Genomic DNA, 24,893 nt, shown 5'->3' with positions numbered 1-24,893 from the left:
AAAGTAATCGTTGACCGTTTGGTCTTGTATAGGTGATCTTTAAAAGGAGCACAGTACTTACAGGTGATATTCATTATTTTGTGAGCCAGTTTGTTATTTAGCTACAAGGTGACCTCAGGGGCTAGATTTGGTTCAAGGTTTGAAGAGTATCTGAGGGCAGTAGTCTTGGGGAGTCCTCCAGTCTCAACCAGTCCAGTAGGTCTTGTTTTTTTTTTTTTTGAGGACTTTGAGGCTTTGATCTCCATTTTTCTCCCATTCTGTCAGGGTCCATATATTGTGGTCCCGATTAGAATGGTAGATAGTGGTAGCCAGGCACCATCTAGTTCTTCTGGTCTCAGGGTAGATGAGGCCGTGGTTCATGTAGACCAGTAGTCCTGTAGTTTCTTCTTTGAGTCTTTGGTTTCCTTTTTTATCTTTTGCTCTGGATGAGTAGAGAACAATAATTGTATCTAAGAGGGCTGCTTGAGAGCTTTTAAGACGGCAGACACTACTCACCAAACTAGGAAGTGGAGCATAACTTTATGAACTATATTATGCCAATGGACTGAGATGTCCCACTAGACTATGAGGGACTAAGTTTTTGTAATCAAGGTGGCTTGACTCTCATCTGAAGACAGGAGGAGACTGTCTCCTAGGAGTCACAAGAGTTTTGGCCCCTGTTGTCAATCCCCTCTCCCCAACCCCAGGTGCACTCTGTTGTTGTTAGCTGCCGATAGAGTCAGCCTCCAACTCATGGTGACCCCACGCATGATGGAACAAAATGCTTCCCAGTCCTGCACCATCGCCATGATTGGTTGCAGATCAGACCATTGTGAGCCATAAGGTTTTCATCGTCTGAGCTTCAGAAGTAGATCTCCAGGCCTTTCTTCCTAGTCGGTCTTAGTCTGGAAGCTCTGCTGAAACCTGTTCAGCATCATAACAACATGTGAGCCTCCACTGACAAGTGGTGGTAGCTGCTCATGAAGTTTGATTGGGTCAGAATCGAACCTGGGTTTCCTGCATGGAAGGTAAGAATTGTACCGCTTAACCACCGCTGCTCTTATTCTTTATACTTTGTTGTTGTTGTTGTTGTTAGGTGCCATTGAGTAGATTTTTGACTCATAGTGACCTTATGTGACAGAGCAGAACTGCCCCATACGGTTTTCTTGGCTATAATCTTTACAGAAGCAGATCACCAGAGCTGCTGAACAGGGTCAAACCTCCAACCTGTCAGTTAGTAGCCGAATGCTTAACCATTCCGCCACCAGGGCTCCTTCTTTATTCCTTAGTCTCTTCAGATAGTTGGTGAAAATGCTGGTGGTCTCCATCAAGACCATAGCCTTTCCATGACTTACCGCAAGGTCCCAGGATTCCAAACAGATACACTTATTTATTAATTTGTTTCTTTACGGTTTCTCCTTGAGCACCTACTTTGTAGCAGGAACTGGGTTAAGTTTGTGCTTACAATAGTGAACAGGTTGTCTGTTCTCATGGAGCTTGCATTCTGTTAGGGGAGTGATTCAATAAACAAGTAAACACAGAAATATCTAGAGCAGTGTTTCTCAACCTGGGCACTATTGACATTTTGGATAAGATAATTCTTTGTTGTGGGGCTGTCCTGTGCAATGTAGGATGTCAGCATCCCTGGACTCTACCCACTCGATGCCCATAGCATCTCCCCAGTTGTGGTGATGAAAACTGTCTCTGGACATTGTCAAATATCTCCTGGGGGTGGGAACAACTTTAGTCCCTGAGTTGGGAACGACTGATCTAGAGGAAGGTTATAAAGGATGACTTTCTAGGCTGGTCAGGGAAGGCCTGTCTGAGATGACATTTAAGGAGAAGTCTAAAGCAGGGGGAAAACCTCGTGCAAAGGCCTGAGAGGAGGGAGGGAGCCTGGTGTTGTGGAGAATAGAAAGGAAGTCAGTGAGGTTAAAGCCGAGTGAGAGAGGGTAAGGTTTGTTGGAGCTGAGGAGGGAGAGGCATGGACCAGGTCATCGAGGACCTTGCGGCTGTGGTGAAACTCGAATCTCATTCCAAGTGCAGGGGAAGCTATTGAAGGTTTTATTGGGTGTGGCGGGGATGGGGCATGATCAGATTTATGTTAAAGAAAGTTCCTTCAGGCTTCTGCGTAGAGGACAGATTTAGTCAGGCTGGAGTGGAAGCAGAGAAGCCAATTACATACATTTTGGAGGCAGTGTTCTTTTTGAGAGGTGATGGTGGTTTGGACTTGGGTGATAATAGTGGAGATGGCGAGAAGTGGACAGCATTGATATCTCTGTTATAGATGGACTTGCTAATGGTATGGATATTGAGAAGCGAGGGAATGGGGGGAATCAAGGATGACATTTGGTTTGCACAATGGAGCGCTACTCGTGCCATTTGTTGAGATGGAGTAGACTCAGTGACAGCAAAGAAGGACTTGTTTTGGACGTGCTACGATATCAGGTAAGAGTCTAGAGCTCAGAGAGAGTTCTGGCTAGAGATACACACTTGAGCACTGTACTGGGTTGAACCATGTTCCCTCTTAATTCATGTCTGCTCATAACCTCAGAATGTGACCTTATTCAGAAATATTATCTTTGCAGATATAATTAGTTAAGATAAGGTCATATTGCATTAGTTGTTGTAGTGTGCTGTCGAGTCTGTTTTGACTCAGTGAACCTATAGGACAGAGTAGAACTGCCCCATAGGATTTCCTAGGCTGTAATCTTTATGGAAGCGGATTGCCAAGTCTTTTCTCCTGCACTGCTGCTAGATGGGTTTGAGCCCCCAACCTTTTGGTTAGCAGTTGAGCGCTTAACCATTGTGCCACCAGGGCTTCTTTATTGGATTAGGGTGAGCCCTTAATCCAGTGACTGGTGTCCTTATAAGAGGAGAGGATGCACAGAGACACAGATACACACACAAGGAAGAGTGCCATGTGAAGAGGGAAGAAGACCATCTGAAGATGGAGACAGAGATTGGAGCGATACAGCTACAAGCCAAGGAATGCCAGTGATTGCCAACAACCACCAGAAGCTAGGAGAGAAGCATAAAACAGATTATCCCTCAGAGCCTCCAGCCAACCCTGCTGACACCTTGATTTTGGACCTCTAGCCTTCAGAACTGTGAGAGAATAAGTTTCTGTTGTTTCAAGCCACCCAGTAGGTGGTAATTTGTTACAGCGGCCACAGAAAACTAATACGAGGACTGTTAACACATGGATGGGATCAGAGCCAAGCACCTGGGTGAGATCACCATGGCAGGGTGGGCAGAAGTAAGGGTGCCCCGGGGTGAGACCTGGGACTCCAACATACAGAGATCAGACAAAGACTGCAGAAACCAGTCAAGGAGACTCAGAATGAATAGCTAGGAGAATAGAAAGAAATCCAGGAGAGAGCAGAAGGAGAGAGTGGTTCACTAGGTAAAATGCTGCCAAGAGTTTGGGTAACTGGACAACAGAGAAGAATCTATTGGATTTGCCAACATGGAAGTCACTGGTGATCGTGACAACATAGTTTCTGGAGAGTGGTGGGGACAGAGGTAAATTAGGATGAAGAATCAAAGGGAGGTGAGGAAGTAGGCCTAGGAGTGTAGGCAATTCTTTGGAAAACATTTGCCATAAAGAGGTGCAAAGACATGACTTGGTACCTGGAGGAGGACATGGAGTCAAGGAGATTTTTTTTTAAAAAGATGGGCTCCGCTAGGACATGTTTGTATGCTGATGGAAATGTCTCGTACAGAGAGTGATGGGCACAGAGTAGAGAGGGGAAGATAAAATGAATAGAGTCCTTGAAAAGGGGAGAGGGCTTGAGGGCAGGGGAAGGTCCACGTGGGGAGCTGATCTGAGAGAGTTCTAAGTACTTAAGTGCTGAGCACTTTGGGTCTTCCATCCTTCCTTCCTTCCTTCCTCCCTCCCTCCCTCCTACCCTTTTCTCTCTCTCTCACTCTCTTCCTCCTTCTCTTCCTCCCTTCTTTCTCTCTTTCTCATGTTACTGACATTTGTACAGCACTGAAGCACAAACTCCTGGTCACTGCCCTCGGAACACTCATGGTCTGGTGTAGGCCATAGTCATGGGGGGAAATGAAGATGGAAAAGATGTGACAAGGTGCAATTGCATTCCCATCTTCTGTGTTTGGCTAGAGGGGACCCCGCTCACTTCCCCATTCCTGACCACTGAGGTTGAGCAGTCAGACTCGAAATCCTGGTCCTGGGCAGGAGCCATGACCTTTGGGTCACCTTCCGCCTGTTACTGGGCCTTGTAGTGATTTCCCTGGGATGACTGTCCCTGCCCGGGATGTTGAATGGTGTGCTCTTAGCCACACTGGTCCCTAGAGGTCAAGTTCCGGGTGTCCATGGGGTCAGCTAGGACTCTGGGCTATTCAGGGGTGCAAGGATGAGGACCATGTAGGTACAAAGCGTAGACACCCTCTGGCAGTGAGCTGGGGCATCTGGCTTGCTCCTTAGCACCAACCTGGATGACTCCCCCAGGTACAGACTTATCCTGGAGGAAGTGCCCTTATTTGGGATTCTGGAGGTGAATCATGGTAAATAAGATACAATTCTTGTTCTCATGTGGAGACATTGACAACAAACACGTAATCAAATAATTAAATGGGATAATTGCAGATGGTTAGGAGTGCTGTGAAGGACATAAACAGGGGCTTGTGCCAGAGGGAACTGGAGGGGACAGGAGAGGTGGTGAGCTGCCAGCATGGGGGGTGGGTGTCGTCAGGGCTGGCTTTCCTGAGATGATTTTTGCTCTGAGACCTGAGGGTTGACAAGGAGCCCGGGAAGAGTGTTTCGTGCACAGGGAACCACAAGAGCATAGGCATAAGGTTGGCACGTTTAAAGAACAGAAGGTAGGCCAGTGTGGTTGGGGCTCAGAGAACAACAGGCATGTATTAAGAGAAGGGGCTGTAGGGCAGGCAGTGGACAGCCCAGACAGGGCCTTGTGGCCCATGGCATGGTGTTTGGATTTTCTGATAGGATCTTCCAGTTAGAAAGCAATTGTCTTGTCCAGGTTGGAGGGGACGGTCATTTGGTGCACGGTGTGTGGGCATGCTGGGGTTGCTATGCCAAGCGAGCACCCAGGTGCACCTTCTGGCAGTGGAAATGGAGCGATTGCTGAGGGGCCGGGCAGTCTGGCTGCAGGCTGAGGGTAGAGCAGAGCCCTGGCCTCCCCAAAGAGCTGTCTGAATAGCCGATGAAATCGCACTCCTGGGAGTGGCTACCTTTAATGAGTAGCATAGCAGAGGGTGTGCCCTTGATCTTCTTCCTTTAGGAGAGGCAGCCTCTTGCCCCTGAAGAGCACAGGTGTGTGCACAAACACTCCCCTTTCCTGGCAGGAGCTTCGGAATTGATCAGGAAGCTGCCGCAGATGCTGCCGTCTCCCATCTGTTCACTGCACGATCCGAATGTTCCTTTCTGCAGTCCCGTGGGGGCCCCAGATGTGGGGCTGGTTTATCCTGGTCCTTGGCGCGCAGCTGCTTGGAGAGCTGGGGTGCTAATGTGCTGGTGTGCTGGGGTCGCTGGCCCACACCAGGCCCCCCGTCTCTGGCGTCCGGCTCTCCAGGCATCTAGCTCCGCTCTGGACAGCTGACAAGGGAGGAGAGCCAGGTGGCTTGGCTGGTGTGATCTAGTGCGGCTCCTCCCCAGCCTCCTTGGTGCCTGAGCTCCGGGAGCTGTTGCTCCAGACGGTTTGTTTATAATGCTAAACATATCAGATAATTGAAAGCTAATGCTTCTGTCTGGATCACTAGACATAATACGCCTGGATAACAAATCAATTTCCTCATTGCCCTACAAGGCTTCGAAGTCAAATGCACAGCACATTCTTGTGTGTGTGTGTGTGTGTGTGTGTGTGTGTGTGTGTGTGTGTATACACGTGTGCGCTCCAGTGCTGACTTGTTAGGAAATGCAATTCCAGGCTTGTTTTCCCCAGCACCCAAACCTATACTTCAGGTAGGGCCCGCTTCTTACAAGACGATTCAGATAAGGAGGTGATGGGAGCCTCGGATCTGGTGGGGAACAGTCTGGAAGGAAAGGACATTTATGCACTGCCTTGTTATCATAAGCTCTTGAATTCTGTGTTGGAAGAGTGGGGTACTCATATATAAAGACATGTAAGAAACACCAGTTTCAGCTGATACCCAGAATGGATATGCTGAACATAGAATTAGTGGTATACACTTAGGTGTTGTTAGCTGCCTTCAAGTTAGCTGACTCCTGGTGACCCTATGCCCACCGGAATGGAATGCTGCCTGGTCCTGCTCCATCCGCATGATCGGTTGCAGACTGGACCACTGTGAATCATAGGGTTTCCATTGGTTGACTTTTGTAAGTCGATCACCAGGCCTTTATTCCTAGTCTGTCAGTCTGGAAGGTCCACTGAAACCTGTTCAGCATCATAACAACACACAAGTCTCTGATGATAGAGGGGTGGCTGCATATGAGGTGCACTGACTGGGAATCGAGCCCGGGTCTCCCGCATGGAAGGTGAGAATTCTACCACTGAACCAGCACTGCCCCCATGCACTTCAGTTGTTGTTGTGTGCCATCCAGTACATTCCAACTCATAGGATAGAGTAGAACTACCCCATAGGGTTTCCTAAGCTGTAACCTTTATGGGAGCAGATTGCCAGGTCTTTCCTCCTGCGGAGTGGCTGATGGTTCGAACGGGCAACCTTTCAGTTAGCAGCCGAGCACTTAGTCATTGTGCCACCAGGGCTGCTATACATTTAGGTACTACAAGGTTAATGTGAATTATAACTGCACCTCCAGGAATACTTCACTTATCTGGCAACTTCAGTTATCCAGAAAGCAGACAAGAAACATAGAAGTATTTCCTTAGATTCTTAACTCAGATTTATTCTTACTTAACACACAATTCCAACAAATAGCAATAGAATAAGCTATTTATTGCATTAGTACCATGCATCAGCACTGAATTAAGCATTTAGGCATTGTCTCTTCTAATCCTCATAACAACCAGATAGGTGGATGATGAGAGGCGTCAGTAACTTGCTCCAAGCCATTCTGAGTGGCGGAGCTGGGAGTGCTCTCCAGGCCAGTCTGCCTCCACAGTGCCAGCTCTTACCCACTGTGCTCCAAGAGGCTGCAGAGCAGACTGGACACAGAATATTGGGAGGAGGGATCTTGGTGGCAAGTACTCAAGAGGTGATGACCCACAGCTTGATAGCAAAGAAGAATCCAGAAAACCATTAAAAGTGGACACAATAGCCATTAAAATTAAAAAATCATATCAGCCTAGGGCCATTTCGGGCAGAGGCACAAGCTCTGCAAACGACAAGAGCCTCTGAGGGTGTTACTGTGTTACAGCCCAGCAGACCAGTTAAGTTTGTCATGATGATCTAGGGTCATCAAGAAAATGTTAAATCATGTCCTGTCTACTCTGCTTAAGAAGGCAAGCGTGTAATGCATTTTTTGGGGGAAAAAAAAAAAAGAAACATTCAGCAAGGAAGTTGGAAATGCATAGGTTTTGCATTTAAATTTAGTTGTGTGGAAAATTTGGTTATGAAGAACAGCTCATTAATAGCAGTGAGAAGTCACAGTGAAAGTAATAGCAATCAGACAGCAAGGGAGGAGAGACAAAAGGTTGGGAAAATGGGGTAATTGTGGGTCCACCACATCTAAAGGAAGGAGGGATGTTCCTCAGGTTCACCAGCCAAGGCGTTGACTTGCCAAAGGTCCACGTGACCAGGTGAGAGATGCTTTGTCCCTCTCATGGTTTTCCCCAATTGCCTCTTTAGTACCTATGCTAGAGGTGGAAGCCTCAGTGTTCTAGTCTTTTCCTTGTATCACAACAACCACTTGCTGTCAAATCAATTCTGACCCATGACAACCCCATCTGTATAGGACTTAAATATTGAAAGTATAAACAACTCTTTAACATATACACACGACAAGTTCTTCATTAAAATAAAGACCGTTTTCTCATACCATCTAATTTTTAGATGTTTGGAGATTGCCAATCCATTTCCACACTGGTCCAAGCAAAACAGTAAGAGGAAGAAAAAGCTATGGTACAAAAATATAATCTAATTTATTTGAGCAGAAAATAATTTTATACTCTCTATAGATGTATCAATTAATATTTAATTTATGCTCTGCCTCATTCCAAAATGGATATGAAGTAGCTGTCTGTACTTTGGGCTCATCTGCTCCAGGATTTGGTGTTGCTATTGTGAATAGCAAATAGAACAAGGGGATACTGTGTGGTTTAAAATCAAGAAAGTGTGCGTCAGGACTGTATCCTTTCATCATACTTACTCAATCTGTATGCTGAGCAAATAATCCAAGAAATGACTGTATGAGGAAGAATGCGGCATCTGGATTGGAGGAAGACTCATGAACAACCTGCCACATGCAGATGACACAGCCTTGCTTGCTGAAAGTGAAGAGGACTTGAAGCACTTAGTGATGAAGATCAAAGACTACAGCCTTCAGTATGGATTACACCTCAACATAAAGAAAGCAAAAATCCTCACAACTGGACCAATAAGCAACATGATAAACGGAGAAAAGATTGAAGTCGTCAAGGATTTCATTTTCCTGGGATCCACAATCAATGCTCATGGAAACAGCGGTCAAGAAATGAAACGATGCATTGCGTTGGGCAAGTCTGCTGCAAAAGACCTCTTTAAAGTGTTAAAAAGCCAAGATGTCACTTTGAGGACCAAGGTATGCCTGACCCAGGCCATGGTGTTTTCAGTTTCCTCATATGCATGTGAAAGCTGGACAAATGAATAAGGAAGACCAAAGAAGAATTGATGTCTTTGAATTATGGTGTTGGTGAAGAATACTTAATATACCATGGACTTCCAGAAGAATGAACAAATCTGTCTTGGAAGAAGTACAGCCAGAATGCTCCTTACAATGGAGATTGGTGAGACTTTGTCTAATGTACTTTGGACATGTTACCAGGGGGGATCAGTCCCTAGAGAAGGACATCATGCTTGGTAAAGTAGAGGGTCACCGAAAAAGAGGAAGACCCTCAACAAGATGGATTGACACAGTGACTGCAACAATGAACTCAGACATAGCATTGATTGTGAGGATTGCGCAGGACCAGGCAGTGTTTTGCTATGAGTAGGAACCCACTCGACGGCACCTAACAACAGCAACAATGTTGTGAATAACTGAGAGGTGCTGCATGTCTTATAGTTTTTCTAATATTTCCAAAGAAATTCTGGGTGGCGGTCCCTGGCTTTGACCCACTCAAGCCCACCTGATGATACTGGGGAGGTGTTCTTTGTTTACGGAGGTCCATCTTGACCTCATTGAGATTTTTTTGAGTTGCAGCCCTAAGTCCTGCTCTGACTCGGGAGACCAACATTGTCGTAGATTATGTCCCATTTCCTTCCTCTCTCTGGAAAAGTTCTGCACTTTAGCTCTTGGCAAAGAGTAGTGATTCTGTGGTGTCAAGAAAGGGCAGAGGCAAGAGGGGACGGACAGGACACTGAGCAGACTTTCTGGACGGGACTTTTCACATTTCCATGGAATGAAGAGACCTTAGGAATGAAGGAGGAACTTTCCAGTTGGGAAATGGAGGGAAAAGGCCCTGGGCACCCAGTGGATTCCAGCCCAAGCCTGGAGAGAAGAGAACATAGTTGCTTCTGGAATGTATAGCCTGGTGTGGGCCAGAGAGCCCCTCATTTCTTCTCAAGTAATGCCTTTGACTTGAGGAGGCCCCAGGAGCCAGGACTTTTGATTTTCTCCTCTCACCTACATCCAGTGACCTAGAGGCCTGGACCCCTTAGTATTTAATGCAAAGTTGTTGTTCTAAACCACAGAACTCTTTCTTCAAAGACAATGTTAAGCAGAAGCCTTATATGATAAAGCAGAGTTTCTCGATCTCAGCACTATTGACATTTGGGGCTGTATAATTTTCTGTTGTTGGGACCATCCTGTGCATTGTAAGATGTTTGACACTGTCTCTGTGCTTTACCCACTAGGTGCCAGTAGCACCCCCACCCCAGTTGTGACAACCAAAAAACGTTTTCACACCTGGCCAAATGTTCCCTGGGGGGCAGAATTGCCCCAGTTAGGAACTAATTGATGTTAAAGTGGAGGTAATTTATCTCACTGGGAAGAAAGGCCTAGAGGTCTACTTCTGAAAAGCTAGTCAATGAACAGTTTGGCGGGTGCTCACAAAGTTAAACGTAGAACTGTCATATGACCTAGCAGTTCCACTCTTAGGTATATACCCAGGAGACTTGAAAGTAGTGTTCATTGCAGCACTATTCGTAATAGCCAAAAGGTGAAAAACAACCCAAATGCCCATCAGCAGATGAGTAGATAAAATGTGGTATATTCATACAATGGAATATTACTTTGCCATAAAGAGAAATGAAGTCCTGATATATGCCACAGCATGGATGAAACTTACGTTGAGTGAAATAAGTCAATCACAAGAGGACAAATATTGTATGATCTCACTAATATGAAATACCTAGAATAGGCAGATGTATAGAGATCTAAGTTTAACAGTGATTGCCAGGGTCAGGAGGGAGGGGGGAAGAGGGAAGCATTGTTGAGGAAGCATTGAGTTTCTGTTTGTGGTGATGGAAAATCTGGCAAGTGATGTTGGTGGTGGTTGCCGGACACTATTGATGTCATTGATCTCAGTGAATTGTACGTGTGAAAAATGTTGAATTGGCAAATGTCGTGTTATATATATTTTCACAGCAGTAAAAAATGTAAAATAAAAAATAAACAAGCAAAAAACAACCGTATGGATCCCAACAGTCTGCTTGTATTGTGAATGGGGCATGTGAAGGGCTACCTGCATGACAGCTAACAACAACAGTAACAGTTTACTTAAAGTAGGGGTGGGAGCCTGGAACTCTACCTCTTTGCCTTCTCCTTGCCCCCTCCGCTCACTGTTCCTGACTGAAGGGAGGACACACAGATTGAGAGCAAGGCTTCAGGGCTCTGCGGGGGCTAGCAACCACTTGGCACTCTGTCCGCATTCAGACAAACACAGAATCGTGCAGCCACTGACCTCGGATCTGGCCTTGCTCTGAGTTCTTTTTCTGCAGGCAGGGGGGTGGCTTTGTGAGATGTCTGGGCAGGGGAGAGGCTGGACCAGCCTGTGGTCCTGGTACAGAGTAACCAGTGCCTGCCCCACGCAGGGCTCCAGTGCCTGCCCCACAACCCAGGGCTCCAGTGCCTGCCCCACGCAGGGCTCCAGTGCCTGCCCCACCCAGGGCTCCAGTGCCTGCCCTACCCAGGGCTCCAGTGCCTGCCCCACCCAGGGCTCCAGTGCCTGCCCCCCAACCCAGGGCTCCAGTGCCTGCCCCACGCAGGGCTCCAGTGCTGCCCCACCCAGGGCTCCAGTGCCTGCCCTTGCTAGAAAACAATGACAGTTACTGTTTTACAAATTACACAGTAAACGCTCAGTGAAGACAACCGGGGCAACAGAGAAAAGCGCCAAGAAGGAGAAGCCACGTGGAATCTTACCAGGCAGAGGTAACCACTGTTCAGGACTGACAAAAGCCCGCCAAACCTGCTCTCATACTTTATCTTATTATCATTACGTTTTAGAGCCTGGCTTTTCCACTTAAACAAGTGGCCTCCTTATAGCACAAAGCAGCCAGCAGTTACCATAACTGGCCCCCCTGGTGTGGTACCAAGCAGTGAGTCAGGAAAACTTGGCAGGCGTCCTGCGGAGGCCATCCTCAAATGTCAGGCTGCACCTTAACCACCTTTAACTTGCCTCGTAACCTGCTGTCTGTGTGTTCTTGAGCCTGTTCATAATTTCTGCTAGAACAGTTTGCCGGGAGGTCATGAGTGACAGTTTACTACCCCCCATACCCCTGCCACATGGGGTTTTTCTCAGTGATTGCTAAGAAATGACAACTTCCAACAGAACCATGATACCATTTTTAGCTTGAAAATTGTCTGAGAATAGACTTCTCAGCCTTGGTAAGGCACAGGGGAAAAATAATCGTCACGGCTAATGCATTCTGGGGTTACAATGGGCCCCGCACTGGCGGAAGAGTGTTTTAATGAAGTCGTTCCATCCTCATAATGTTTTTATTTTGTTGTCCCTGTTTAACAGATGAGGAAACTGAGGCACAGACAGCTGAAGTAACTTGGACAAGGTCATGTAGATAGAGGAAGTGATGGGGCCAGAATATGCTTGCTGGCAGTCTGGCTCTGGGGTGGGGGTCAGTAAACTTTTTCTGTAAGGGGGCAGAAAGTAAATATTTTAGGCTTTGAATTCTGTACAGTCGCTGTTGCTACTACTCAACTCTGGATTGTAGCTGGAAAGCAGCCTTAGATAATATGCAAACGAATGGATATGGACGCTGAAATTTGTATTTCATATGTACCCACTCCTCACTTAATAACATGGTAGGTTCCAAAGTCCAGATCGTTATTTGAAAATCTGTTATGCAAAAATGGAGGATGACTACATCATTACATAACTGCCAAATTACATCATTACATAACTGCCAAATTACATCATTACATAATTGCCAAACCACTGAGAATCACGGCCCAGCCAAGTTGACACATAACCTTAACCATCACAGCTAGTGTTACTCTCGCCTCGTACCTTGGTGTTTGTTACTTCTTGACGTGTGTTGTTAAAGCGCAAAATAGTCAGATAGTAGATTTTTAACTATTGTCATGAATGCGAGATGTCAAATGACGAGATAGTCCATAAGTGAGTAGGTGTAATTTTAACTGAAAGGTTAGTGATTCGAAGCCACCCAGCAACTCCATGGGAGAAAGACGTGGCTATCTGCTTCTGTAAAGATTACAGTCTAGGAAACCCTATGGGGCAGTTCTACTTGTAACACATGGGGTCACTGTGTGTTGAAAATCAACTTGACCACACCCAGCAACAACAACATACTTTTCACGTGTCACGAAATATGATTCTTTGATTTTTTAAAATAGTAAAAACATTTCTTAGCTCTCGAGCTATACAAAAACAGATGGTGGGCTGGATTTGGCCCAGGGGTTCTTGTTTGCCGACCCCTGCTCCAGAGCCCTGCTCTAGTGACATTTCTAGAACCCTAACTCCTAACCACACCACTGCACTGTGGTTGGAAAATTGCCATTCCCCGATTTAGGAAAATTCCAATCCAGTTTCTGTCGAGACAGGTCCGACTCATAGCGACCCTATAGCAACCCTATCAGACAGGGTAGACCTGCCCCATAGGGTTTGCACAGCTGTAATCTTTATGGCAGCCGATTGCCACATCCTTCTCCCTCAGAGTGGCTGGTAGGTTCGAGCCACTGACCTTTCAGTTAGCAACCGAGAGCTTAACCATTGCACCACTAAGACTCCTTAACAGAGGAAACGAGGACCATTATTCTGTTTTCCAGCGGCTTCTTCCCACAGGAGTTCATTCATTTCCCTGCCTTCTTTCATTGTGTGTGCATATGGGGGAAGGGTCAATGTGTATGCATAAGGGCTGAGAAGGTGAAGTTTTAGTATGCAGTGATGTAGCTGACAACTTATCTGTAATAAAAACAGACTTATGGAATTCTAGTGTGTGCTGAGAAAAAGGATTTCATTTATTTTAAAAACTGAATTTATAGTCACTTGTTGGGAGCAGATCCTTGTATGAAGCGAGGCTCTCTGGGATGAATGGTGCTCTGTATGAACTCTGCAATCAGCTTGGGTCTGCATGGACTGGTGGCCCAGGGAATACACTGGGGGGACCCAGGCGCCCAGGTGGTTCTGTGCCTTCTCGCCTTCCTTTTCATCGGAAATGGAGCCAGGGTCCCTGCCCTGGTGGGACAGACTGAACAAACTGCCCTGGGGCCATGAGGCTTTCAGGGCAGACTTGGAAATTGGAATTCAGTGTCCACCTGGCCACCTGCTTTCATATTCTCTGCAGATCCAGTGTCTCTGGTTTTTCATCAGGGGCTCTGAGGGAGTGGGGGACAAAATAAATGGCCTGTCAGCATACCTATCCCCGTGTGACTCTGAAATGATTCCAGAGCCCTGTAAGCCGTGGCCCTGCTGCCTTCTTGGCTCTGGCTGGGCTTGGTGGCAGATGGCAGAGCCATGGTGTGGTGGGGTTGGGGAGAACATGTCTGGGGAAGATGGTGGTCACTTTCTGGCCCCCAGTGTGCCTTGGGTAGCTCTGTCCCAGGGTGAGCTGTCACCTCTCTGCACTCCTCACTGAACAGATTCTGAGACCTCGTGGGTACCAGAGAATCAATTCCTGGTCTGGTGGGGGTGGGTTGTTACTGTCTCGTTGTTGCTGTTAGTTGCTGTTGAGTCAATTCCGACTCATGGAGACCCCATGTGTGCAGAATAGAAAGGATCCATAGGGTTTTGGAAGCAGATCGCCAGGTCTGTCTTCCAAGGCATCTTTGTGTAGATTTGAACTGCCAACTTTTTGGCTAGTAGTCAAGCACTTAACCATTTGTGCCACCCAGGGACTCCCGGCGGGGGTAGGTAGTGGGGACCTTTTCCTGAGTCCGTTTGGTTCTTCTTAGGATAGCAGTTAAGTCACTGGGTGCTGCAAACGGTTAACGCACTCTACTGCTAACAGAAAGGTTGGAGGTTCAAGTCTACCCAGAGGCACCTTGGAAGAAAGACCTGGAGATCTGCTTCTGAAAAATCAGCCATTGAAAACCCTATGGAGCACAGTTCTACTCTGAGACACACGAGGTCACTGTGAGTCAGGGTTGACTTGACGGCAACTGTTTAGCGTCAGGTGAATAGTGAGTGGTCTTTTCAAAGCTTTAGAGCTGGAAAGGGCCTTGGTAATCGGTAGTCTAATGGTTCCCAACACGTGGACCCCCAAAAGAATCATGGGGGGTGTTTGTCCCTGGTGTTTTTTGCACTATCAAAAGAACTAATGGAAACCAAACCCATACCCATGACAAGCCTTTCCATGCTAACAGAACCTTCGCGTTTCTTTGCTTTTAACTAGAATGTATCAGCTGGGTGAGTTAACCTTGGTTTGTGTCTGTTGATAAAAAGCTCTGGTTAACAGTGATTTATATCTTTGATTAATAAATCCAAGAAGATGAATTAATTATTACTTAATAAATGCAGTGTGCTTGCTAGACAAAAAGCCCCTTAAACACGGGGTCCCCTGGGGGAAAATTCTAAAACAGGTCTTTGTGATGAAAAGAGGAGAAACTGCTGATCTGGTGCAACACTCTCCTTTTACGAATGAGGAAACACAGACCCAGGGAGGTTAACGAGTCCACTTAATTCTCACAACCATGCCGTCAGGCAGATGGTGTGGATTCTAACTTGCTAATGAAGAATCTGAGGCTCAGAGATATTTGGTGACATTTGGCGGATTCAGGATTCGAACCCAGGTCTCTTGGGCTCTGAAGCCATCCCCTTGCCCACTGCCCCTCAGCTGACCAGAACCCTTACCTTTCCTCCTCCCTTGCAGACACATAGAGAACTGGCGCGGTCTGCACATGCTCAACGCTGTGGACATGGAGCTCTACACTGGACTCCAAAAGCTGTGAGTGCACAAGTCTCGAGGGACACCCATGCTCGGGTGGTGGGCAGAGTGGGGGGCCAGCCTGTCTGCTTCTGGGGCTGGGTGGCAGGCACTTCGTGATTGCTACCTTCCCTTTTCCCCTTGGGCTTCCTGTCTTTAGGTAGAGTGCTGGCACCCGCTTAGGGAATGTCAGGAATTCAGAGGTCATCTCTCCGTGCTCATGCATTGCGTGAAGTCACACCCTGTAGTTAGGGTTTCAAGGCAGGACCTGAATCCAGGTCCCTGATTCCCAGGCCAGTGTTTTAGCTTGTGCTGGACTGATGGTCCCCATAGAGGACTCAGTGTCCCAGCACCTCCCTCCTTTGGACTTAGGTGCTGTCGGCTGTGCTGTGGGACATCTGAATAGGAGAGAAGGGAGGAGGCACTAAGGGCTCTGTGGCCACTGGGCCAGATTCCTGAGCCAGGAGCCCCCGTTCTTGCCCACTGGCCAGGATGACTGTCTCTCCCAGCCCCGCCAGCTCTCTTCCTGAGCCCTGGCCCAGGCCCCCATGGGGTGTGAGTCCAGATTCTTCCCACCGGGAGCCCACCAGTCAGGCCCCCAGTGCTGTCTGGAGATGAAGGCTTGGCCCTTTGTCAGCCTCAGCCTTGAGATGGTGTCCCTTTGCCTGAGCTCTCCTCACCCTCTTCTCCTCTCTGTCCAGGACCATCAAGAACTCAGGACTTCGGAGCATCCAGCCCAGAGCCTTTGCCAAGAACCCCCATTTGCGCTATATGTGAGTAGAGCTGGTCCTGGGCTGCAGGGGTGGGGTGGGGAGGGAGAGAGTCCTGGGCATTGAGGCTGGAGACCTGAGTTCTAGGCCTGGCTTTTCCACTGTGTGTTCTTGGGCAAATCCCTTAACTTTTCTGGGCCTCCGATTTTGCCTTTTAGAATGAGGATTTTGGATTTGACGATCTCTAAGATTCCTTCTAAGGAGCCCTGGTGGTGCAGTGGTTAAGCGCTCAGCTGCTAACTGAAAGGTTGGTGGTTCGAACCCACCAGCTGCTCCGTGGAAGAAAGATGTGGCAGTCTGCTTTTGTAAAGATTATAGCCTTGGAAACGCTATGGGGCAGTTCTACTCTGTCCTGTAGGGTCGATATGAGTCAGAATTGACTCGATGGCAGTGGGTTTGTTTGTTTTTTTGGTATAAGGTTCCTTTCAAAAGGAAAAGTTGAGGACCAGTTTGTTTGCTTTCCATAATTTAATATGTAATTTTATGCAGATGTAAATGATGGGAAATTCCACTGATATATGATGGGAATACTACACTTCTGAGATTACTTTTGGGTTCGTAAGTGTGTATGGGAAGGTGGGGGGCAGAAGAAAGAGGGAAAAAGCAGGGCCAGGCTAAATGTTATGTCTAAATAGATTCCAGGTTCAAAGGAGAAGAGCTCAGAGAATTGGAGACATGTATGTAAGACCACACAGCTTTGTTTAGGGCAAGCTGGAGGTGACATGGCTATGGGTGGGGTTTCCTGTCTGTCTCTGCCTCTGTCATTCCATCTCCCCTCCCACCCCCTCACCCCACCTGCCATATATGATTGGTGGAATGGCTTTTTTAGGGATTGGCTCTGGCTAGACCTAGTAGGGATAGAATCACATGAGCCTGATGCCTGGTCTAGGATGATAGACTGTAGGGTTCAATGGGAGAGCTCCCTTTCCTGGTGGAGGGGCTGGGCATGAAAGGAAGCCTAGAATGAACAATCAGGGGAGATGCCAACCCACTGCACCCACAGTGGGGGAGCTGAGCTTGTTTGGCTCAACTCTTCTTCTAGGATGGCAGCCATCTTGGACATCCATGGGGCCTACTCCCAAAGAGCAGAGATCCTGAAGGTGCCAGGTGGGGTGGCGGGGTCTCTTGCATCATGGGAGCAAGAGCTAACCCTTGAGGAGGCCATTCCTCCAATCAGACATGGGCAGGGAGGTGGGACGAAGGAAGCATACACCGATGGGGATCCCCACCCACAGCCATGTGACCTCCAGCATCTCCCATATTGGGAGAAAGATGGAAGAATGGTACGCACGAGACTTCTCCTTTGGTCCCTTGGGAGTTTTCCTGGCTGAGGCACTTTGCATTTGGTAATGGAAGGACAGCCCGACTGGATAAGAATCTCCTATTAAGAGGCAGAGCATCCAAGGGAAGCTGCCAGCAAGTGGAGGATGGGGGAGGTGGGACAGGGAAGGGATCATGGAGCATCAGGTGGGGGAGTTGCTTTTCTTTGGGGGGCCCTGGCCTCACCCCCAGGCCTCTGTGTGTTTTCTTAAGCACATAGTGAGAACTCTATACGTACTTGTTTACCAGTGTGACCACCCCTCCTTTGTATCTTTCCTCCCTCTGGAAATAGAAAGCTCTATGGCCGTTACTCAGGGCCAGATTTATTAGCTACAGGGGAATGAGACCTCCCTTCAACGGTCTAATTTAGCTGTTTCGCCCTGGCCCTGTTTAGCCTCTGTGATGGGGTCCTCCTGACGGGTGTTCTTTGCAGCTGGTGGTATAGCAGGGACCAGGCAAGGGCCTTGGACCAGATGTTTCAGGTGTTTATTTTATTGGGGATTTGAGTTTCACTCTAAAATATCCCGGGGAAGGAGGCTTTTGACATCTGAGAAGTTTTCCTTTTCATTGTAGCTCATTTAAGGATCACAGTGCCAAATGCCCACGTCGGACCAGGTGGGGACTGTGTAGACTGGGGACCACATGTCCGCTCTAAAGGGGGCAGCTGGTAACCGGGTCCAGCTGACGGCTGCCATGTGGGAGCCAGACTCCTGTTGTCAGTCCTGCTGTTTTTGCAGAGAAGTGCTGGGAATCCAGTGAAACCACCCAAGTTTTAAATATTGGCAACTAAAAACAGAATCCCACAACTCCGTGGACCAAACAGTGCCGCCTCTGTGAGCAGAATATGGCACATGGACTTGCCAGTTTGTGACCTGGGTCATGCTTGGGGGAGGGAAGTGCCCACGTGGGGGAATCCCTGTCCCCTGTGAGGACAGGGCCTGAGTACTCCTGTCCCAGAACCTGCCAGGGCTCTGTGTCACCTGCCGCACTCAGGGACGTTGAGAGGCCTTCGGGACCTGCCGCGTTTCTACAGACCACAGAAGTGGGAGCAAGGGTACATTTCGGGTATGGGTGTCTCTGAAGTGGGTTGTACTGGAACGTATCTTTGGCTTACACTGGAGACCTCTGCTCCCCGGAAACGGGCTCTGACCCACTGTCTCTTTGGGGATGATCTGGTCTGCTGGCTGGTGGCAGTGACAGAGTCTGGTGGGGCTTTGCAAGAGTCCCAAGGCTTTGGGGACAGGGGAAGCCAGTCCCTGGCTGGGTCATGGCCCAGTGTTACCAGAGAGCCTGCTGGTGACCTTGGGCCCTGTTTTTTCCTGGACACATAACCTTGGGCCCTGTTTTCTTCTGGACTCATGACCTTGGGCCCTATTTTCTCCTGGACACTTTGGCCAACCCTTGTGGTAGTGCTTGCTGTTGGCTACGAGAGGGTCAGGAGGGAGAAGGGCAGGTCACCATAAGTCTACCCACTATGGGGAAAACACTTCCCACCTTGGGCCTGGCTGCAGATTGGGGATGAGTTGGAGTGCTCAGCTTGGCACGAGAAGGACGGCGCCTGGACCAGGGGCTGTGAGGGGCACAGAGGGACTTCCTGAGGAGCTGGGGCTCCACAGAGTGAAGAGCCAGGAGGACAAGGCATATGCACTCACTTCCACGATGGGGTTTTGTTTATTAACTTTTCCCATTTATGAAGACACACCCCAAATCCTGACTGAGTGAATTTCCCGGCAGCTCTGGGACATTTTCTCCTGGCAAATGGGCCAGGTTTCTCTGCTCTCTTGAAGCATCTTCTATTTCTGTCCTCTAAATGCATTTACAAATCTTCAGGCCCCAGCTGGGCTATCACAAGGTGATCACTTACTCCAACACTAATTGCAAAGCCCTGGATTGGTGGCTTTTTAAATTTTTTTAGGATGATGACTGAGAAGTCTTTTCTTCTCCCCTCAGTACAGAATAAGAAGCAGGAAGTGAAATCATTGCCTGGGGTACAGATGTCAAGTCGCCCAAGCCTTGTGATTGATTGAACTGCCCCCACTCATAAGCTGCTGTTGCATTACTCAGTGTTATCCTTCCGTTTGCCAGAAAATGAGCCAACAATGTTAAGGCCAAATTGTCTGCCCGAGAGAAGGCTGGAGATTAGGACGCTTGGGTCCTGCTCCAAGGGTTATGAGTGACTTACTGTCTCTTCTTGGTGAGTTCAGTTTTCTTTACCTTTTACTGAATGTGATAAATGAGGTGTTGCTCTATATACATCAAGAAAAATCCTTTTTGAGAGACTGGAACATTCTTGTTTCTTATATCCCTTCTCTGATCCCAAGGATTTGGGGAAATCAGATAGATCATTGGAATCTAGTTAAACCAGTTGCCATCAAGTCAGTGCTGACTCATGGCAACCCGGTATGTGTCAGAGTAGAACTGGGCTCTGCAGGGTTTTCAATGGCTGATTTTTTGGAAGTAGGTTGCCAGGCCTTTCTTCCGAGGTGGCTTCGTGTAGACTTGAACTTCCAACCTTTCAGTTAGCAGATGAGTGTGTTAACCGTTTGCACCACCCAGGGACTCCGATAATTAGAGTAGGCATTTGCTAATCTGTAAAATGGGCATAATACTAGTGCCTATTCTAGAGATGGAATGTGCTAAAGATTAAACACTAGGGGCACATACAGCATTTAGCACAGTGCCCGGCAGATAGAGTTCAGAAATGATGGTTGCTCCGAATGGTATTAATTATTGTTGGTGACAACAATAGAATCAAAGTGGAGGGACTGGGTGACCTTGATGGGTATTTTATTCTGGCCACTACTTTATTCTGGAAACGCTGCACTCCTGTCCACCAGGGCAGTCCATCTCTTTGGTGATGGAATACTCCTGTCTGCAATCTCTGCCATCTTTCCTCCTTGGATACGGATGAAACAATCCTGACAAATTCTCCCCATCTAGGCCCGCTTGCTCTGGACTTTATGCACACCCCTCAATGGACACAGTTAGTTTCTGATAGGACCAAAGCAATTGCACTTGATGCACTTACAGCTTCTTTCTTTCCATCTGATTGGAGGCCACATCGCACCAACATGGACGGTTGAACTTGGATTGTTCGCTAAGTCCTCTCTGCCCTGCCTTTGCTGCTGCCCATCTTTTCCTTGATGGAGCTTGTGTTCTCAGGTGTGGCCCACACCCAGACCTGGTCTCTGCAGTCTGTGGTCCGGTTATGGTTTGGATTGTGTCCCCCAAAAATATGTATTGGAGTCCTTACTCCTATACCTATGGATGTAATCCCCATTTGGGAATAGAATTTTCTTTGTTCTGTTAATGAGGCCATATCAGTGTAGGATGTGTCTTAAGCCTAATCACTTTTCACATATTAAAGAACAGATTAGGCACAAAAGCAAACAAGCACAAAAGGGGAAAGACTGATGCCACTTGGAAATCGCCAAGGAACCAAGGAACACAGAGAAGAATGTCAGAGAAGCTGAGGCAAGGATTTTCCCCCAGAGCAAACAGAGAGAGCCTTCCCCTAGAGCCAGTGCCCTGAATTTTCTGGCCTCCTAAACTGTGAGAAAATAAATTTCTGCCCATTACAGTCAACCCACTTGTGATATTTTTGTTACAGCAGCACTGGGTAACAAAGACAGGTCCCCATAAGTAGAGTCCCCACAAGACGCCTGTCTATGAGCTGCAGTCCATTGATGGTTCTGCCTCTCATCTATAGAGCACTTCATGGCCTTGAAAGTGCTTCCTCATTCATGATCTTGTCTGATTCTTATAACCTTCCTCATAACAGCCCAGGACACGGTTTGGGGGTAGAGGAGAGGTCTGACTTGTAATTGGTGGAACTGAGTACTCCTAAGTGTTTTGATTCTCTTTCCAGGAATCTTTCCACTACATCTGATGGGCCAGAGATGGTAATGTTCTTCACTGATGCATTTTTTATTTAACTTTATTAACAATGTTTAGAAAGTGGCATCGAAAATGCTGATCTCAGAGAGAAGAGGGAAAAGCTAATATTGATTGAGAAGGTACTATGCGCCAACCCTGTGCTCTTCCAAATACCATCTCCCTTGCTCCTCACAGTTAACTGTGAGTGAGGGCTCCTCTGTCCCCATTTCGCAGATGAGGACATTGAAGCTCGGAAGTCATAATCCCCAAGCTCACACAGTAAGTTAGTGGAACAGTTAGGATTTGAACTTAGATCCCTCTGATATGAAGTCCCATGCTTTCCTTCATCCCAGGAGTGTTTTTTTCTTTCTCTGTAGTTTTCACATCAAGAAGTTTTTATTGGAGGGGGGCGGTTTATAGTTTTATTAGACAGTTCCTATTTCTCCTGGGGATTTAGCATCATCCGTTCTCAAAGAGCTGTTCAATTTCTCTTCCTATTCAGGTCAAATCCCCTAACAACAGTTGCTTTGCAACCTGAATATCTTTATCACCAGAAATTTCTAAGCATTAGCTTATGGCTCACTTATTCCCAAGAATATTTAATGTAAGATTTTAGCGAGCCAAAAGAACGATTTAACCCCTCAGAGGTGGTTGTGGTGGGATCTCGCTTGTGCTCAGTTTCTTGCTCTTTCTGAAACAGCTCTGGATGCCAGACCTAATTATTCCTCACTCTCTCGTGAGCACACCTGTGCTTGGTCTTCAGGTGGGAGAGTCAGCCCTGAGCTGCCCAGTGTAGGAGTGTGAAGTGCGGGGAGGTGGAGGCCGGGGCTGGTGGTGGAGGTCAGAGGAGGAAAATGATGCCCAGGTTTTGTCAGTGAGTTGCAGTCAGTCCTAATCACTGTGTCCTGATTTGGGCATAATGTATGTGTCAACTGTGTTATGTTTGCAAGGAGAGAGAATTAGCAATGCTGGGTGGGTAGAAAAAGGGGAAGTGGCTAGAGCCCCGCCTCTGTCAGAACCCTGGCTGAGCAGGCACTACATTTCTCCCAAGATTATTGGGGTGGGAAAACGTGGCAAGACTTATTTATTATGTATTGTAAATCACTAAGCTTTCTTTCTCTTTTAAATAATCCCTCCTTCAGGGTTCCAAGACAATGTGTAAAACAATTTGCCGTCAAGTTGACTCATGGTGACTCCATGTGTGTCAGACTAGAACTGGGCTCTTCAGGGTTTTCAATGGCTGATTTTTTAGAAGTAGATTGCCAGACCTTTCTGCTTGAGGCGCCTCTGGGTGGACTCAAACCTCCAACCTTTTGGTTAGCAGTGGAACACGTTAAGCTTTTGCACCATCCCAGGAACTCTGTAAGGCAATGTGTAGATATTATATCAGTAAACTTTTGCCTCTCTGCCTGCCCCTTACCTCTGCACTGAAACTTTTCTCCTAGTCCCAAAAGGATTGGTCTCTGCACACTTGTCCCCATCCCGTGCCCTTCCTTCTCTGTTCTATGTGGAGGGTGTAGCCCTTGAATACTGTATAGCTGACAGTTAGGAGCATAGGCTTTGGAGATAGAAAAGGCCTGGGTCCCAATCCTAGGTATTCCATGTCTTGCTGTGTGACTTCAGGCAAGCTACTGAACTTCCATGAGCTTTGAAGGGAACATAAGAGTTTCTCCTTCATAGGATTGTTCTGAGTCTTAAAGAAGATAATGCTTGGAAAGTGCTTAAGACAGTGCTTTATGAAATACTTTGTAGATTTGTTTCTGTTATTAATGACTTTGGTCTCTGATTTCACAAAATCATAGAGAGTTAAAGCTGGAAGGGGCCCTAGAGCTATACCTCCAAATTTACATTCCTGTCCCTGCTCCCATCCCTGAACTTCAGACTCATATTTCAAACTGTCTACTTGACCTCTCTACTTGGGTGGCTAAGACACATGTCATACTTAACTTGGCCAAAAGAGAATTCTTGATTTCATACCAACTCCCCACTCCAAACTGTTCTTCCTCATAGTCTTTTGTTTATGTAAATGGCACCATCCACCAAGTTGCTCAGGCCAAAACTTTGAGTCACTCTTGACTCTTCTGTTTCCTTTACTTGTTCTCCCTACTCTCCCACCATTCCATCCATTGAGTCCATAAGTTGTTTTGTATCCATCCACTTCTTTCCCCCTCCATGTAGACCATCTTGGACCAAGCCACTGTACTTTCTTCTGGGACTATGCCAGTGGCCTTCTAACTTAGATTTTCTTGCCTCCATTTTTATCCCCTACATTTCATTCTCAACCCAGTTGCCAGAGTGATACTTTAAATACACAAATCCAACTGTGCCACTGTGCCACTTAAAACCCTCCAATACTTTCTGTTTTACTTTCAATAAAATCTAAAGCCCTCACCATGCCACAGGATTCGAACGGACTTGGTTCCTATCTCCCTCTCTGCTAATTTCCTTCACTCTTCCTTTTGCTTTCGCTGCTGCAGCCTTCTTTCAATTCCTTATTCATACCAGTCTTTTCCCACCTTGGGCTTTTGTACTGCTGATCCATCCGACCCAGGTGAATACTCTATCCCCAGATCTCTGCATGTCTGGCCCCATTCACTCTAATGTCACTTTCTTAGCAAGGTCTTCTCTGACCACCCAACTAAGTGGCTTTTCTTCTCCCTACCGGTTTGTGACTTTTTATTACATTATGTAGCTTTTATACATTACGCATGTGAAAGCTGGACAGTGAATAGGGGAGATTAAAGAAGAATTGATGCATTTGAATTATTGTGTTGGCTAACAATATTGAATATACCATGGACTGCCAGAAGAATGAACAAATCTGTCTTGGAAGAAGTACAGACACTGAAGAAGGACATCATGCTTGGTAAAGTAGAGGGTCAGTGAAAAAGAGGAAGACCCTCAATGAGATGGATTGACACAGTGGCTGCAACAATGCTCTCAAGCATAGCAACAATTGTGAGGATGGTGCAGGACTGGGCAGTGTTTTGTTCTATTGCACATTGGGTCACTTTGAGTTGGAACTGACTCAATGGCACCCAACAGCAACTACAACATGTGGCTTAACTGTTTCCCTGGCTCTTATCACTGTTGAAAATCTGGGAGTATCTCATTCAGTTATTTATTTAGTAGTTTATTTTCTGTGACAGCCCCATCCCCATTAGAATGTACACTTCCATGGATCAGAACTTCGTGTCTGTGCTCATCTCTGCTGAATCCCCAGCACCTGGAACAATGCTGAACACATAGCAAGTGGTTACTAGTTATTTGCTGATTGCACAAAGAAACCTAGTCTAACTTGCTCATTCTACGGATGAGAGGATGGCTGTCTAGATGGGGGAAAAGTTCTGCCCAAGGTCCCCATGAGTAAGAGCTGGGCCAGGACTAGAAACCAGGGCTTGGTGCTCCCCAATAGACTTTCTTCCTACCATATTATCTACTTTTCCTGGGCCCTGTCTAACCAGAGCTCCTCAGACTTCCTGTATGGCAGAAACTATTACACTA

At 47.2% G+C, this 24,893-nt stretch overlaps 1 protein-coding gene across 8 annotated transcripts in view; it reads left to right on the top strand.

Annotated features, from left to right (window-relative positions):
• NTRK3 (neurotrophic receptor tyrosine kinase 3) overlaps nucleotides 1-24,893 on the top strand; it is a 469,571-nt gene that overhangs the window by 68,036 nt on the left and 376,642 nt on the right. For 5 of the 8 annotated variants that reach the window (XM_023725927.1, XM_023725926.1, XM_023725925.1 and 2 more), the window contains exons 1-2: nucleotides 15,401-15,444; nucleotides 16,125-16,196. In XM_023725927.1, the coding sequence (XP_023581695.1) occupies nucleotides 15,416-15,444; nucleotides 16,125-16,196 (101 nt within the window). In that variant the 5' untranslated portion in view covers nucleotides 15,401-15,415. Of the gene's footprint in view, nucleotides 1-15,369; nucleotides 15,445-16,124; nucleotides 16,197-24,893 lie in introns of those variants that run through there. The other 3 variants (XM_023725922.1, XM_023725924.1, XM_023725923.1) reach the window with 1 other exon arrangement.

Source organism: Trichechus manatus, unplaced genomic scaffold (assembly GCF_000243295.1).
Source record: "Trichechus manatus latirostris isolate Lorelei unplaced genomic scaffold, TriManLat1.0 scaffold00009, whole genome shotgun sequence".
Taxonomy (NCBI): Eukaryota; Metazoa; Chordata; class Mammalia; order Sirenia; family Trichechidae; genus Trichechus; species Trichechus manatus.
Note: the sequence above shows the minus strand (reverse complement) of the source record. Positions and strands in the feature narration are given on the sequence as shown.